This window comes from Macrosteles quadrilineatus, unplaced genomic scaffold (genome assembly GCF_028750875.1).
Source record: "Macrosteles quadrilineatus isolate MER2022 unplaced genomic scaffold, UCM_ALF_1.0 Scaffold_3__2_contigs__length_128488019, whole genome shotgun sequence".
NCBI classification, from domain to species: Eukaryota; Metazoa; Arthropoda; class Insecta; order Hemiptera; family Cicadellidae; genus Macrosteles; species Macrosteles quadrilineatus.
In genome coordinates this window covers 101,377,403-101,394,298 of record NW_026542596.1, presented here as the reverse complement: position 1 = coordinate 101,394,298, position 16,896 = coordinate 101,377,403, and the positions used below count along the sequence as shown (strand labels likewise).

The 16,896-nt window shown below is 38.6% G+C and overlaps 1 protein-coding gene across 1 annotated transcript in view; it reads left to right on the top strand.

Annotated features, from left to right (window-relative positions):
• LOC128989415 (uncharacterized) overlaps positions 1-16,896 on the top strand; it is a 123,265-nt gene that overhangs the window by 6,279 nt on the left and 100,090 nt on the right. The window contains exon 2 of the mRNA XM_054411306.1: positions 13,239-13,454. Coding sequence (XP_054267281.1) covers positions 13,239-13,454 — 216 coding nt within the window. The remainder of the gene's footprint in view (positions 1-13,238; positions 13,455-16,896) is intronic.

Genomic DNA, 16,896 nt, shown 5'->3' with positions numbered 1-16,896 from the left:
GGGCAAGTTTATGATGAAAGGCGATGTTTACGATGACTGTGCGGACTCTGAGATTAGCATTGGCATTCAAGGTAATTAATGAATTCCAGTATTGGGAAATGCGATACTATCCACGTCGCGCCGTGACATGTGTTCTGGCCTCTTGGTTGGAAAGCTAGATAAAGCTTGTGAAATAAACATGTCAAAGCTTTAGTAATTCCCTTGCTGTGTCTGAAGGGTCACCATAGTTTGTGTGGGAAGAGATTTTTTGAATAAGTTTGAGAGAGAAATTTATACTCTTAAGAAACTGTTATCGGCGATCATAAGAAACGTGATCAACAGTTTTACTCTTCCATTCCTCCACTCCAAAATTAAATTTATACATCGGGTTTTAATACCGCATACTCATTGTTACACTACATTTTGCAAGTCGTGTTAAGATCTTACCAGCTGGGAGGCAGTTGATTGTTGAACAGCTGATCTGGTAACGAAGTCCAGACTAAAGCGCCGCCGACTGAGACATTAACTCAACCCAACAAACTCAAACCAGCTGTTATAATTACTGCTAGTCTCTAAATCATTCCAGACTGGAGTTTGTGCTGTGATTGGTGTAAACGGTCGTGTGACTTGACCTATCTCACGACGCTCAGAGTGTAGTGTGTGTTTAGCAAACAGTTAATTTGTCTTGTGGGGTTTCTGTAACTGCTTCTTCCTTACTACCGTGTCAATATTCAATGTATTATGTTCATGTTACAATTTATCCTCGTACCAGCTACTGTTATGGTTATTGTGTACTGGTACCGTGTTGCCTTGTACAATATAATACAATGGGTATATACATGTGCAAAACCTCCCGTTTTCCGGCTTCTGTTAGTTTGAAAATGATCCTTTTGATTCAAAACCTTGGTAGCCTGACAAAACAACCGGATGATAACATAAAACAGGTATCTTTTATTCATTAAAATTTGAGTAAAAATATAAATATTGTCAAATAAAGAAAAATTAATAAAAAATCGCTAAAGAAATAGGTTTTAGAACCCAATATTCCAACATGTTTTCTCTAACATTTTTGGGGTTTTACGAACGTAAACCTCTCTTTAAACTGTGGTCTAATCAAGAGATTTCACGGAAGAACAGGCTTACCCAAGAGATCAAAAATGTTTTTCTTAGCAATAATTTTCTCACGCCTACTTACATCCGTCTCTCACACGCTGCAAATGTCACAGCCAGTCCGGCATCAATCAAGAGCTATTATCGGATTCCGACATAGACACATGTGGACAGGGCAATCTTACGACGTCCAAGTAGGTATATATATACTAGCAGGTGGTCGGTATTTTGTTTGATTTAAGAGTTAGATTTGGTGAATATTTCTTAATTTCATCCTTGGCTTTGACAATTTAAGTTGTCGTATTTTTGTGTTTATGGTGGGAGTGTTTATGGTACATCGGTAGTTGGTATATGGCTGGTTGGTATATATGTGGTTAGTATATTCGTAGTTGGAACTATATACAGTATCAGAAGTTTATGTGTCATGGTGGTCAGTATCTGGTCAGTAGTGACGGTTACTTAGAATATAGTTGGTATATGGATAGATGATGTTTCGACGTACATGTGATCGATATATCGGTACTGTCGGTACAGTATACAGTATCGGTATAGGTTAGGTTAGGTTAGGTTATGTATTAGATTAGGTATTAGGCAGGTTAATCAGCATCCTGTCTGGTTTGTCCAGCCCTAGCGGAAGCCACCCTCACGGTCACTTGTAATCTCTCTCTCGCTCGCCCCCAACCGATTGCAAAACTCCTCAGTATGAGGAATTCGCGGATGGGGACCCTATATACCTGATACCCGTTGGCAAAACTCCTACACTCATTGCTGGTGACTCGATGTGTCTGTGTTGGTATATCGGTACTGTCGGTACAGTATACAGTATCGGTATATAGTCAGTAGAGATGGTTAGTGATAAGAAGGTGGTAAATGATAGTTGGTACATCGATAGTTAGTGACTCGACGTACATGTAATCGGTATATCGGTACTGTCAGCACGGTATTCAATACCGGTAGTCGGTGTATCGTGGTGGTCGGTATCAGTCAGTAGAGATGGTTAGTTAGATTATAGTTGGTATATCGATAGATGGCGTTTCGACGTACATGTAATCCAGCATGTAATCGGTATATCGGTACTGTCAGCACGGTATTCAATACTGGTAGTCGGTGTACCGTGGTGGTCGGTATCAGTCAGTAGAGATATGATCGCCGCCTGGACGATGTTGAGTGCTGAGATTAGTCACAGCCGTTTAAGCTTGTAAGAAATGTGCAAGGTTGACATTTGCGTTTTATCAATGTGCTATATTTATAGAGTGTCCTCGATGGGTTAATGGGAATCATTAATTTGTGTAAAGAGGAGTTTAAATAAATTGTATAGTCGGTGTTTTTCTTCATTCTGGCATGTTGGTATGGTGAATTTCATAACTTTTCGTTTAATACTCTCAATGATATAAATTGTAATCTTGGAATTACATTAATACTAGGGACTCTTGGTTAGGTTGATTTTCTAATGGCAAACACGAATACCTTACTTTTAGTTTATCCATCTCTATAATGTTTTCCGTAAATGATACGGTAGCCCAGGTAGAATGGTATTTAGATAAGTCTTAAAATCAGGAAACTTATTCTGATTAGTCATAATTTAGAAGTCTCTTCAATCATTGTTAAAAAAACTCTCTCTAAATATCTGTTTTCAAATATCCTACAAAACCCTCAATAAGCTTCGACGTTGACGTTTCTTGTTCGTCGCCCATGACAGAACCATACAACAAGCCGGACGTCTAATTATTCCGGAATGGATTCGCAGAGAGGTTCTTAATTTGGCCAGATCTGCAGTCATAAACATGTTTTATGGCCACCTTTGCGCCGCAGTAAACCCAGCTGTAAACCCTAAGACCGTAGAGATGCAGACTGTATCAGACCTCGGCCACTCTGGAGATGACGTCTCAAAAATGGTTAGAAATGCCTGTTGTACATGGTATATCGGTGTGGTATATCGGTTGGTATAACGGTGGATGGTGTACCAGTGGTATTGGGGGTAGCTGGTTTTATAAACCCGTAATTGTGCAAAATAATACAATTTATCGTTCAACCATCACTGGACTCGAAGTTAAATTTCCAAGTTAATTTCCAATTCGAATGGCAAGTAGTTGTACATGCTCTAGATGAACAGTGGGACCATGAGGTGTATTCATAAGCACATGCACACACGCAAAGGCACGAACTAGAACATTTTTGAAGAAAACTTTAATCATAACCCAATTACTATATCCAATTATGGCGTTCACAGTTGGTAATTTTCACTCAATCACACCGCGAAAGCATCGGTATCTCGATTTCGCTCAATTAATCGAGCGGTAACGTGTGAACTGCGCTGTGTCGTTTACAAGTGTCTGTCTACCGCGGCGGTGGCGGTGGCGGCAAAGTCACCAGGGAATGTGAGGGAAGGCATAATGAGAGTCATGGAATACCTGCCTTCGATACACTGCCGTCCGTGCTAATTGACAGAAGAAACCGTAGAAACCCTTCGCCGATGCCTACGTCGACAACTGTGTACATTGTAGTGTTCGATCTGCTGCTTCTACATTGGTTCAAGTTCAGATCTATGTGAATATGATCGGTGTGATTCCAAATATGGTGTCATGAAAAAAATAACTGTTATTGGTAAAGGTACTACTGTATATCACTTCAGTGAAAATGCATTGTAGGAAGTTGAAGTGGCGAATACGAATTTGTTAAATCATTTAGAGTCCATATAGATTTTGCGGTTGAGTTGTTTCATAAGTAACTAAGTTCTCCTTTGATTTGAATTTTTAGATTTTAGTTATGAACAAAACAAAATTCATACGTGTGTAAGGAGTTACGATAATCTTTCTAAAACTGACCATTTTGATGATATTCGTAACAAACGTGAAAAAATGAAACGAAATGAAATGAAATTGCTTCTTTATTGAGGCGAACTTAGGACCTCATTGTCCTTTCTTACAGTTAACCTCTAAGACGTGTGTATGTTACTAACGTACATTTGAATGGGTTCGTAAAGCAAAAGGAGTTCAGGGATTTGGTTTCTCCTCGAAAATTATGTTTAAGCTACAAACATAAGTACTCATTATCAAAAAGTAATAAACATTTAACTTGAATCAAAGTGAAAATTCCCCTTTATTATAAATCTCTTTCAGTAAAAGGTAACATATAAACTGAAAACCTCTGATGAAGGTGGATTTCAACTTGTTTACTCGTAAATAATTTGCTTCAACGATTGAATGTGTAATCAGTTGAAGGGTTCTCCCACATTCAGTGAAACGCGATAACACATTCACCTGGTGCAGTACAATGAAAGGCGCGATCCTTTCACAAGTCACCCGACATGTGGGCCGACATTGTCCACATAAATAAAACAAACGCGTCTAATTACGCGAAAATAAACGAACTCGATCGGGTAGGAGTGACTTTCAAAAACGGGTTCGTGAGAGGTCCGTCCGTATTAGGCAATTTGGAAGTGGGTCGCTTCCCTGGCTGCTGGTCTTGGCGGTCACGGAGCTGCATAAAATATAAGAGCTTTTAAAGTGCAGTCGATAACTTGGCTAATTGGGGAAGCAGTTCGTCAGCTACATGTAAATGAAGTGATAAGACTGGTGATTGGTCCAGGTTGTCGCGTGTGTGGTATCATGTCTGAGGAACTGGAGGTGTTTAATGCGTGGTTAATTACTAGAAAGCTATTGGCGAAGTGATACGTGATTTGAGGATTCAGAGAAAGTTGAATAAAAAGACTAAGGTTGAGGATCTGATTTGGCGTCAGACTCAGTTACAGAAACTGTATCTATGAGTCTGACGCCAAAGTCTTAAGTCTTCAGAACTATATTTTAAAGCAGACAGCTCAGTAGCATATGTTACATATTTTAAAAATATACTGTATTTTTTTAGCAAAAGACTTAACCTATTTCTAAGCAAAAGACTTCTGTTTCTTAGCTAAAGTTAAGTGAGTGTGGACTTGATAGAGTTAAGTTGAATCTTTGGGATCTGTGTCTACTTCTTTCATGAACGTTTGGTGCGTAGCCCTTCAAGGCTACTATAAGGCCTCTTCAAAGCAACCAAAGTGCAAAGCAAAGTTTCTGAACGCAATCAGGAAGATATTCATGATATTTATGTTAATATATCTTGTCATAAATAAGTCATTCTTTTGTTTATAAAAGATTTATAGTTTTGACCAAACCAAAAAACTTGCTAACACACCGGAGATGAGGACAATGACTTTTAAAGGTACTTTAAGTATACAGTACTTATAATGTGTGGTATAGTAGCTTTTCATAAACTTCATTCTCTAACAAGTCAAATTGTACCTTAAATACTTAAATGGCAAAATAAGATGATATCTACAGAAGACAATTTAGCGTCCGAGCTACTCAAAAATGTCTTTACCTGCTCATGCATCTAAAAATATTTATCTAATACCCCAACACACCAAGCATAACACGAGCTGAAATTGGTAGTGTAGTTAATAACTTCTAAAACTATCATCCAAAACAGCCCAAAGAATGTGATAGGGATTTCAACTTTTCAATCTTGTCCAACATAACCATGTAGGTACTACAGAGAAGATAACTTGTCCCCAATTAGTCTAGCTCATTACCCAACTTCGCCAAGTAAACCCACCCCTGCCACAACGTAAAACAATGGTTCTGATACGTTTGAGCCTGTATTTCCCCAAATCACCCTGACAACCCCGAGCAGCGTGTCCGCAGCAGCGCGGTCATTGTTCCGCCAGTGTTAACCGCGTGCTCCAGGATTTATGAGTGCGCGGTCTAGATGAAGAAATTCTCTTGGAAACGAACGTTTAGACAATTACCTCTCCAGACCTGTCATCAGTGGCGTTTACAGCACACCGGGCGCCTCCTTAGACCCATAATTAAAACTAAGCAAAATTATATTCTACATTTACGACTTTACCTTAGCGTTTTATAAGTTGTTCGCCAATCGGCCTGTGCCAGCCAGCCTGATTGCGAGACGTTAACACTTCCACTGCTTCATTCCTCGTTCCTCCTCATCTGGGGTTTGGTTCATCTCGGTTCTGTCCTTCGCCTTGTCTTGTTTGTTGGTTGTGTGAACTTTCATTCTCTACATTCATCGAAATTTCCCTGTGCATGTAAACGACCACCTGCAAGGTATAGGGGTTTGTTCCATACATGAAGGTCATTTCCATCGAATCAATTAACGGGAGGGTTGTCAGTTGTTTCTTCATTCAGCGGAACCTAAATGTCGTCAACGATTGATACAAATTTTTAGTTTTACCTAAGATTTCATAGCCGAAGTCATTGACTTTTTGGTGGCAACCATGGCCTACTTCAAGTATTAACTGGCATAAAATTGGATTTAGAACTATTATCGTAACAGTGATCAATTTGTTTATGACTTTTGAAATCACCTGACAGAAGAAAATCACACAGATCCTGGAGGCATACCTTCTCACAAACAAAGCTTACGGTACCGCTTTTCCCAATCTGCCAAACGACTTCCATCCCAGAAGATGACGGGTGACGGTACCGAGTTATTGGGAGCCATCTGTCGGCGCCTTTGTCAACTGCAGTTCCAATGGAGACATTACTGCGCAGCTCTGTGATTGCGCAGCGCCGCCGAACTAATTAACGCATGCGCAATGGCGATTTGAATAAAAACTGGAGGATCGGTGACGGATGCTAGGCGACGCGTAATTAACTTCTTCCGTTCCTTTCTCACGAGACAGTTAATCATTCGACAGCTGTGATAATGTTGGCGATTACGTAGACGGCTTGATCAATGATCCGACCAGTAATTGATGCACCGCTGGAAACGCTAAGTATGAATGTGTGTAGAAATTCACTCGTAATTGGATTCTTGCTATTCATAATTAATGGCTAGTAATCGTGAATTGTCAAAGTTGTAAGTGTAAAGTGTAGCAGTGTAATTAGTTTAGTTTAATGATGGAAAGGTGGACTAAGGTTATCTATCAAGAACGAAGGCATGATAAAAAACTTTTAATTATTTTTGAATTGTTGATTGGATGAAAAATATACGGCACCAATTTTATGTTTTGAATTATGTCCAAGGAAAATATTAAATTTTTAAATTTTAACTTTGATAACACCTAAGTCTTGAGATCGAGATTACTCTATTGTTAACGCAAAAAATGTTAAATTAAACATTATGTTTTTAATTATCCATAAACAGCATACAATCAGCAACACATATCAATCAACGAACAAAACAAATTACCATAAATTATGCCATCATTGCAAGACAGTGAACATAAGAGCGACGTCAACACTTGCGGTTTCTTTCAAGGTGAAAAAATCTACGAATGATAAATTGAGTCCCACGAGGGGCTAAGTGAAGGTAAACGGAGCGTGAAAACACCGGCTATTGTTGCGTTCCCATCGCAGGCTCTGGGTAAAGTGACGTAGGACAGACGATTAGGAGCTGAGGGAATGTGGAGGATCGTGGTATGGTGGAAGGTACAGATACGCTGACGGCTAGGAAATATGGGGAATGCCGTGGAGAAGATGAAGGACATTTGATGGAAATGTGTGTACCACGGAAACAGTTCTATTCTCACAGGGTGTTCAATTCGATTAAGAGCAGACTGGAGTATGATGAGGAGGGTGTAGTATCTTGCAGATATTTGAACAGAGGACGCATGATCAGCGTTGTAGTGTGGGTGAGGATTCATGGATTAGGAGAGGCAATAAACTAGTGTGAAACATCTATAGTAAACTATCTTATGAAGCTTATAAGAAAATAAGTATATGTATCATACGTAAAGGCAGTATGTGATTATACCGATGTTTGTTACTTAAGACACCCGTTTTGTAGCTACATTATTTTGTTAACATGAAGGGGAAACCCCAGCAAACGTTATACAAAAACCTTATATTTTTGTATTTACACATTTTTAAGTAAGTCTGAATTCGATTTCTGTGGAGGTAATTATTCCTTAGTATTTACTGGTGATCAAAGTAAAATTACAATTATGGAAAAGTCACTGTAACTCCATTGGATACCAATTGGTTATTGATGAATAGGCAAACAACCTGTTGATCGAACTTGGCAATAAGCAACAATGTTGATGGGAGGGAGGGGGCTTGGAAGTAGGCGAAACTCCCAATTTGACTCCCCCGAGCAAAAACGAGAAAATAAAAAGTCGCACAGGTAAAAACCCCCGACGTGTTAAATCATCGACAAACTAGCAAACCACAACAATCGCTAATCCGGCAGCAAAAAGTAATCCGGCGCCCGGTCCGTAGTAACAAAAACAAGTGTGTTTACAAACACGGAGCAAAAACAAAAAGGATGGCTTGGAGTAAAAAAAAACTATCTCTACGCCGACTACCGTTACTTCGGTACTCCCAAAAAACTAGGACCAAAAACGAGGACTAGAATTAAAACTGTGAATGTTGGCGTAGGTTAGTGCCGAGACCGGAATGGTTTTTGTAAGTCACTGTTGCATAATCCGAGGGCTATTTTTTGTTGAAGTGAGTATCCAGCCACAATTAGGGCATTGGAACCTGAAAGACCTGTTCATCTGAGGACCTGTTCATCTTGCCGATTTATCGATACACCTACAGCTGAAGTTTGTCATGAGCCTCAAGCTTTCTACCACCCTTGCAGTAGTGAAGATAACTATTAAGATCATTGCTAAATGACCAGTTCATTTTCTTTGAACCTGTTCATCTTGCCAATTTATCGATACACCTACAGCTGAAGTTTGTCATGAGCCTCAAGCTTTCTACCACCCTTGCAGTAGTGAAGATAACTATTAAGATCATTGCTAAATGACCAGTTCATTTTCTTTGAACCTGTTCATCTTGCCAATTTATCGATACACCTACAGCTGAAGTTTGTCATGAGCCTCAAGCATTCTACCACCCCTGCAGTAGTGAAGATAACTATTAAAATCGTTGATAAAAAAATACGTTAATTTTCTTTGGACCTGTTCATTTGAAGACCTGTTCATATTGCCAATTTATCGATACACCTACAGTTGAAGTTTGTCACGAGCCTCAAGCTTTCTACCACCCCTGCAGAAGTGAATATAACTATTAACATCATTGCTAAAAGACCAATCTGAGACTTTGTTAATAATGCCGAAACTCTTCGAGTTTGTCATAGTCAGTGGGATGCCCGTTTAACCACTGTTGCATAGTTATATAAACAGTTAAATGATAGGACGTCACGAGAATCGCAACATCCATTTATAACATTACATCTTCAGTCTAAATATGTTTTATGAAATTGTTGAAAGGCTAAAAAGGTTTGGACTGATGTAGGACGAAAAAGAGCAGCCGATACTATTATCCCGCTTTAAATATTCATCTTCATAAATCCCACTTTTATTGTCAAAGGAGAATGAAAATAATATAAACAGTTTTTCATTTTGCTTGAAAAATCGAAAGCTAAAATTAAACACTCAACCTTTCGCGGTTTGTTCTTAAAACCAAGCTAATGGTTGCACTTGTATTTCGAAGTGTATTCCTTCAGCAAACGTTTTCCAGCATTATTGAGTGTGATAGTTTATTATATATATTTGGAATTCAGGTTTAATGATGACGATGTAAAGTCGAATTCATTATGCTACGCACGATATCCAGCCTTGATCATGCGGGGTTTAATTTCAAAACGGCTCAGTGAGGTAAACAAAAGACGCCAGCACCTGCTTCTGAGCTAGTTTGGTTTCTTTCTCTCATTAGTAACGCCATATGCCTTCCAGGAATTTTATAGTAATTGTGTTTGAGTGATATGTGAAGCGAGTAGAGCATGAAACAGTTATAATAGTTCGTATGCTTTATGGGCTTAATTATGTGGTATGGTTTTGGTTTCTGATTGTTTTGGGAAATGACATAATTAATTAATTCCAGGTAAGCTTTCAGAAGTTATATTTGTCTCAGAATTTTTTTCGAGCTCTTCAAATCGTAGACAGAGTTAGTCTTTTTTAGGCCCTCATTAAAAAGGCCTCTAAAATAGTGAGTTGGAAGATCATTACATAGTCTATGTTAGTGGTAGTTTCACTCTTCGGCTGTATCACTTTTGTTCCGCGGTTGAAGGCTAATTTCTTCACATCACTTTTGCTCTCCGCAAAAGGCCTTCAAAAACTTCTCGAAACACAAAGTTCTTCATCGCCATCTTTTTCGTCTTACTGCAACAAAAACAGCCGTTTTAAATACATGCTTTAATTACATGGTGTGGGTCTAAAGTAGCACTTTTACTCCTAGGGCGTTAAAAGAGTCTGTAGCCCATATGGAGTAAAAATCAGCTGTTGTCAACTCAGTAGCAAATTTTAATTGTAAACAAAATTGCTAGTATCGGTTGTTTAATTGATTGTAATTAATTGTGACCTTATTGTAAATAGTTCGACATGTCGATAGTATAATGCACACTAACACAATCTTAATAGATTAAACCAAAGATTACATATGCTAACGCAAAAGTTGCGTTAGCATATGTAATCTTTGATTAAACTATTGAATCACTTACTAAACAGCTGACTGTTTACATTAGGAAATAAAATTGAAAACAAGTAAGAAGTAGTTTTGAGGCATCATCTTTAAATTAAAACTATTTTAGTTCTGTTCAAACATAGTTTGAAAGTAGTAGTTTAAAAATATAGTTTGTTCAAATAATGGTGCAATATAAAAATAAAGTTCATCACACGGGTGTCTTTACAACCCGTGAAAAATATATTATAATTTACCCATGTATTTAATTTAATTTAATAACTCTTCAACAACTTAACCAAAAGCACAACCAAACGCCCTAGTGCATAATTTACATACCTTGTCCAAATTAGCCTAATGCAATCAATTAAGGGCCTTGATGCCTACTTCTAAGGGCATTCCTGTTACTTTTCCTGTACCCTGCTTGTCCATACTGGATGCCGGCCAATTACAAGTGTATAATGTGGACTTCTCTCAAACACCCGCATCGACTTTCCATCCACAGCTCGTTAGGATAACTGACAATTAAACACCTTTCACGTTTCTCGCGTTTGGCAAGATTTTTGGACGTCTCCAGGTTTCTCCGTCAATCGTTAACGGTTCGGTCCAGTTGAAATGATATCGGGTTGATTGAGCGAATATTTTAGCAAAACTTGGGTGTTGATTGAGGAAAGTTCGATAAGTAATGGAAAGTCTTTCGTGTGAGAGCAAAGTTTTAAAGAAATTATGTTAGGTTTGTGGGTGTAGTTAAATAGCAAAATTGCGATTAAAATGAACTAGCTGTTACCCACGGGCTTCATTCCGTTTGACTTCACAAGTATTAATAAAACTATTGATTGGTTAAGTTAATCTGAAATAAACAAAACAGAATGCAGTAATACAAACAAATAATCACACCTGATTTTAATAAGTTAAAAATTGAAAGAATACCATACAAATAAGTACAGCTGACGTATTTTTAACATTAGGTATATGAAAAGTTCCCTTTAAAAAATACGTCCTTAAAGAGCAATTTATGAAATAATGAAATACAGTTTTGGGCAAGGTTTCTCGTCATGACGAACATTTTAAGTATATGGTTTATGGGTGTATGAATTGTAGTTTACTCAAAAGTTTATGGGTACTTTGGGATTTATATATGGTTTGCAAACAGGATTCAAGTTAAATCATGATTGGTGGTATGTTTGAAAGTTTCGTTTGTACCCCAGACATATAGCCCTTTGCTTTGAACGAATCAAGCAATTGAGGAGTGAGCCAGTGCAGTACAGGGAATATAAGTGCTGAAAAATGTAAATCGCAATTGATTTTTATTACGTTATTCCGAATTTATAATCACGATTTTTTACGCACTTGTATTGTAATTATAAGATCAGAGCCTGTTGAATTTAATACAATATTAAACTATGTTTCTAGCTTTGGAATAAACACTACTAAAATATTTTTTTGGCATCGCTCGTGTAATGCTACTTACTAATTACTATCATTATTTATCCAAATCTATGAACAAATTACCAATACCAGTTTTGTACTTAAAAGTCAGAGTTGACCTTTGTTTACCAAAGACTATGGCAAAAATTACTAATGTCAGTCTTTAACTTTATGCAAAGCCAGAGTTGCTGACGTAGCAGTCGTTTGTACATCTATATCTCATTCGGGTCAACCAGTTAGCACTTACACGCAGTAAACTCATTTCTTAAAACATTATTCGTGATACCGTCAATCTTTCATCTCTCAACCTTCTACACCCTCTTGTAACAGCTCATGCCATCATATCAGTCACAGACCGGTGTTGCGGTCATTCGTTATCCCGAGTGATAAATGATATATCGCAGCTTATTTGCAAGTTGTCCACTCCGATTACTTCGTACTGCGGACGGTCGACACGTCGTGTCCAGCGGACCGAGGGGCTGTCAGCGCGATCACGTCCACGGCCCGGTGGAGGCGGTGGTGCGATGGCGCGAACTGTGGGAAGCGATAACGCGGGAAAAGACAGATCGGCGCGGTAAGAGTGTTGACATTTGTAAATGTGTGTTAATAATTAAACACTACGCCTCCGGTAATAATGGACGGATTTGCAAACGATGCGTCAAAATTAAGTATTTTTTGTGTAGACGATGCTTCTACCAATTCCTGTAATAAAAGCTCTCGGGCTTTGCCTCACAGGCCATCAAAATCCTAATGTATTTCTTATGGAGAAAATATAATAACCCAGCTGTTTAATAATTCTTACTACAGCAGTGGAATTTGTCAAGTGTCAAGATATTTTGTTGTTACAAGCTGTGTGTGTACATGTTGTTAGTTGAATGTAAACAAACAACACATGGTTTAATATAAACCAAGTATTAGGTTGGACACAAATAAATATCAGAATTCAATAATATTTTCTGTGGATGAATAAAATGCCACGAGCAGTAAGAGTAAGTTCCACTAAGTTCTGTAAACATAGAAGACGAAGATTAGTACGTGACACTTAATCGACTTAGACACAACAAAAAGGGCAAAAAGGGATGTAACAAAAAGGATAAACTGTGCTATATCAAAATTAATCTTTTCATGACCTCACCATCACCAATCTATTACACCAGAACTTATAAGATAACAAACTAATATAAACCCATTTTAACGATAATTTACCTAATTTCTGTATAGAGTTTTGACACATTTCCTTGTGCTAATCAGATGACTGTCAAACTTTGCATAACGTATTTATTTCCATGTTGCTAACTCATTGCTGGTATGTTCCAGAAGGCCGCCTTCGTGTGGGAGGGCGCGGGAGGCCAGCACGGCGGCGGCGGTAGTGCCGGGGTGTCCGGGGCCCACGGCAAGTGTGGAGGGCCCGCGGGAGGCCAGGGACAGGGCAACCTCGTCCACTGGATGTCCGTCATGGCTGAGCACATGAACAACGTGGGCACCAACCATCACGATGGCATCCACTACATGGCGTGGAACGGAGGAGTGGAGGTAAGCAGTTTTGCGAAAAGTCAATCAAAATGTTCTAACTCAGCAGCAAATGTTTGGGGATATAGCACCTGCGGGAATACCACTTCTTCTCAGAGAGACCCAGACAATATAGCTGAAACAACTAACAATATAATTGGAACTATAAAGTATCTTGAATGTAAACGTAGTTTGAAGTTTCTGGGAATTCTTGAGGTTATCTCCTAGAACACATTTTAATAATAGAGAACTTGCTTTTATTACATCAATGTATCCTCGGTAAAAAAAGTCAATCATACAATTGATCTTGTACATATATTTTATTCGTGACTAAGCAATCTATGTATAGCTGATCTCAATAATAAGTGTACATTGAATGCAATCGTTATTTACATACGACATGGAGTCCTTGTGCAAAAATATCAATAGTGTAAATATTAAAACCATATTTCAAATTCTCGATTGTAAATCAAAAGTTACAATTTAAAGATCAGCATTCATCTAGAACATTTAGCGCACACAAATCACTCCACAAATAATTCTAGATGACCTTCAGATTATCGTGCATCTAAATTTTACTGTAGCAATTATTTTCAATGCAACGCACCGTTGAGATTTATGTCGGTTGGTTTTCCTTATTCCCTAACGTCTTGAACGTTTGAGACATGTCCGTTATCAATGTCTCACTGAAGGCTGCAGTCTTGAGCTTGCCTAGCAACACATTATGCGGAGTACCTTGAATTGCACATAAACGCAGCCAACACATGTTGACCTATCTAGAATTGCCGCTAAAGTTGTAGACAACCCGTATCGTTGCAACTGTGTGCCAAACGACCGTGTCTTGGGAACTAGTTTGCAGAGCCAAATGAAACTTGCTTTCGAGAATGTGGCTCTATTCAAGACCAAGGCGGGTTGAATCAAATGATGCTTCTTCCGGAACAGGTAAAGTTGTGTAACATGTCCCACATTGGAACTTTCCCGATCATTGCCATAACCCAACCTTGGCCCCGCTTCACTTTCTTCCAATGAAACCTGCTCTTCGGTCAAGAGCAAGGAAGTCCTCTCGGTCTTGTTCTTCAGCAGGTTCTTGTACCAAACAGGAATGCCGATTGTGAGGTTGTTCAACTTTTTGTTTACCTTCTACAAATTGATTCTCTTTATTTTCTGGAAAAACATTACGTAATGAGTGAGTCCTTGGGTGCATGTATAGGCCTATGCTTGATCAATCTAGCTTCTTATGTTAAAACAAATTGTTGATGTACTATTGGATAAACTGCAAAAATTGTCTCTAATATTTGTTGAAACGCATTTTATTTTGTTTTGATCTTTCTATGGGGGAAAATGCGACGAATAGAATAATGTGCGTCATATATGTGCAGCCTGCAATTTTTGGAAGAACGTTTTACGTATTAGATAGATATAATTAGAAGAAGTGGTTCCAGATCCTGTGTTTCTTTTTATTTCAAATATACTGTACTTCGTTTCAATTAATAGCAAAACCTTTCAGCAGAGCTTTTCTCGTCATTAATTAAACAATTGTTCGGGAATACAAGACATTTTTCCATGCAGAAGTAAGTAGACAAAAATATCTTCCAGGTTAAATTTGAATAGAAGAAACAACAAGATATATTCAAGTAGAATTATCTTCCATGGATCATTCCTACACACATTTCGCAACTGGTTTATTGGGGATCGATTTCGCCCCAGTGTTGATATTATTTTATGCAAAGTGTCGCAAGGGTTGGTGGAGTGGCTGGGAACCCAAGTTGTTTGTTTTGTCACTGCGGCCCGATGAGCTATTAGGACCAATCGGCCATCAATATTCAAACATGCGGTTATCATTGTGAGGCCATGGACGCCTGCTGAGCGACGACAGCTGGCGTACCTAGACTACCTAGGCTCTGTCTCACGGCATGCTGATGTGAACACTTCAATGTCAGACATGACGGATCAATAGTGATATCTTCATGAGGGGTTGTTGGAATACATTTTGCTAATGGAAAACGGGAGAGAATTTTAAATTCCTGTAGTCAACGTTGTGGTAGTTGTGCAAAATTGAAATATAGCGTTTCAGGGTATTGGGAGTTTCCGCATTTGTTCACAGATTTATCATAATTTCTACTAAATAGTGACGTCTTTGCAAATCTTACAATATATTCTCCTGCGTTACGTGAAAATTATACTAACGCATTTACCCTACTGTTTATGTATTGTCCTCTTTTGTTTTAATTTATGTACATTTTCAATAATTCTAATCGATAAATTGTCAGCTCACTCATGGAATCTTTGCGAATTTACTAACTACTTGTATGACTAGTTTTCTGTCGTTAGAATAAATTTACAGTAAGTTAGTCGGTTACACATGGTCACCGTACAACCGTATATACGTTACGTTCAACGACATACAACGGTGCATGAAATCCCAACCCTTCGAGCCCGCGTAAAAACCATAGTTTTTCCCTCGTTTTTTTCTCACCGCCCCTGAGTGGCAGTATCCGTTGGTATGCAAAAACCGGTAGAAAACAATGCTAGACCGAGATCCTCCTCTATATAATTAAACCGCTTTTATTACAGGTCGTATCGTATTTAAATATGCCAAACCGGTATTGTCCGAATGCAAAGTGCTGCGTAGAACAATAAGGTAGCTCAAGAAGCGCTCGCGGGATGATAGTCACTCTTTTGTTTACACTTCACCCCAACTTTATTAATGAAGGATTCCCCTACTGAGTCGTCCCGTTTGTTTTTTACCCTTGCCGTACCTGTTCGCCTGGGGTGGTGTGGTCACACTGGATGCAAATGCAGGTTTTTTCTCACTAGACTCGACATTGTTCTTGCGGGTCTTTAAGCCCGTCTGTCAGGTAGCGGTGCATCACAAAAACATCCTAAGCCGTTCTCGAGAGGGTTAAGCATGCAAATTATGTTTTTATTCGTTTGAAATAAAGGAAGTTTGGCTGGGTGTGTATGTTTTGCCTAATAGTGTGGGGTCGCTTTTTTGTCTTTGACGGTGACGACCAATGGGACGCTCGTATCTGTGGGAACTCTCCGGTAACGAACGGATGGTAATCCTCGCTTTGTCCTTGTAGATAAATGAGAGATGTACGCAAATTAATCGTACGGATATAAAATATTCTAATCTCGTCTCTCGCTTCTCCCCGTCGCTGTCGTCGGATCCGGCGGTTGTCGGAGATCTTCCTAAAAAACCAAACTTCCGTTAAGAAGCTGTTGCATAAAATTAATTCTGACTGTCCGTGTCAATCGATGGATCTAGGAATTCAACTGTAAATCTGACAGATTGAAGGAAGCGGTTTTCTATTTACAGTTGATGTGTTAATATGAACTACTAGGTTTACTAAATAACTCGTTAATAAGACAAAATGTTATATTAATTTGGCATAACGATAATTCTGAGTTAATCTATTTTATGAAATAATAAATTACTCATAATAGATGTTAATTTAATTGAAAC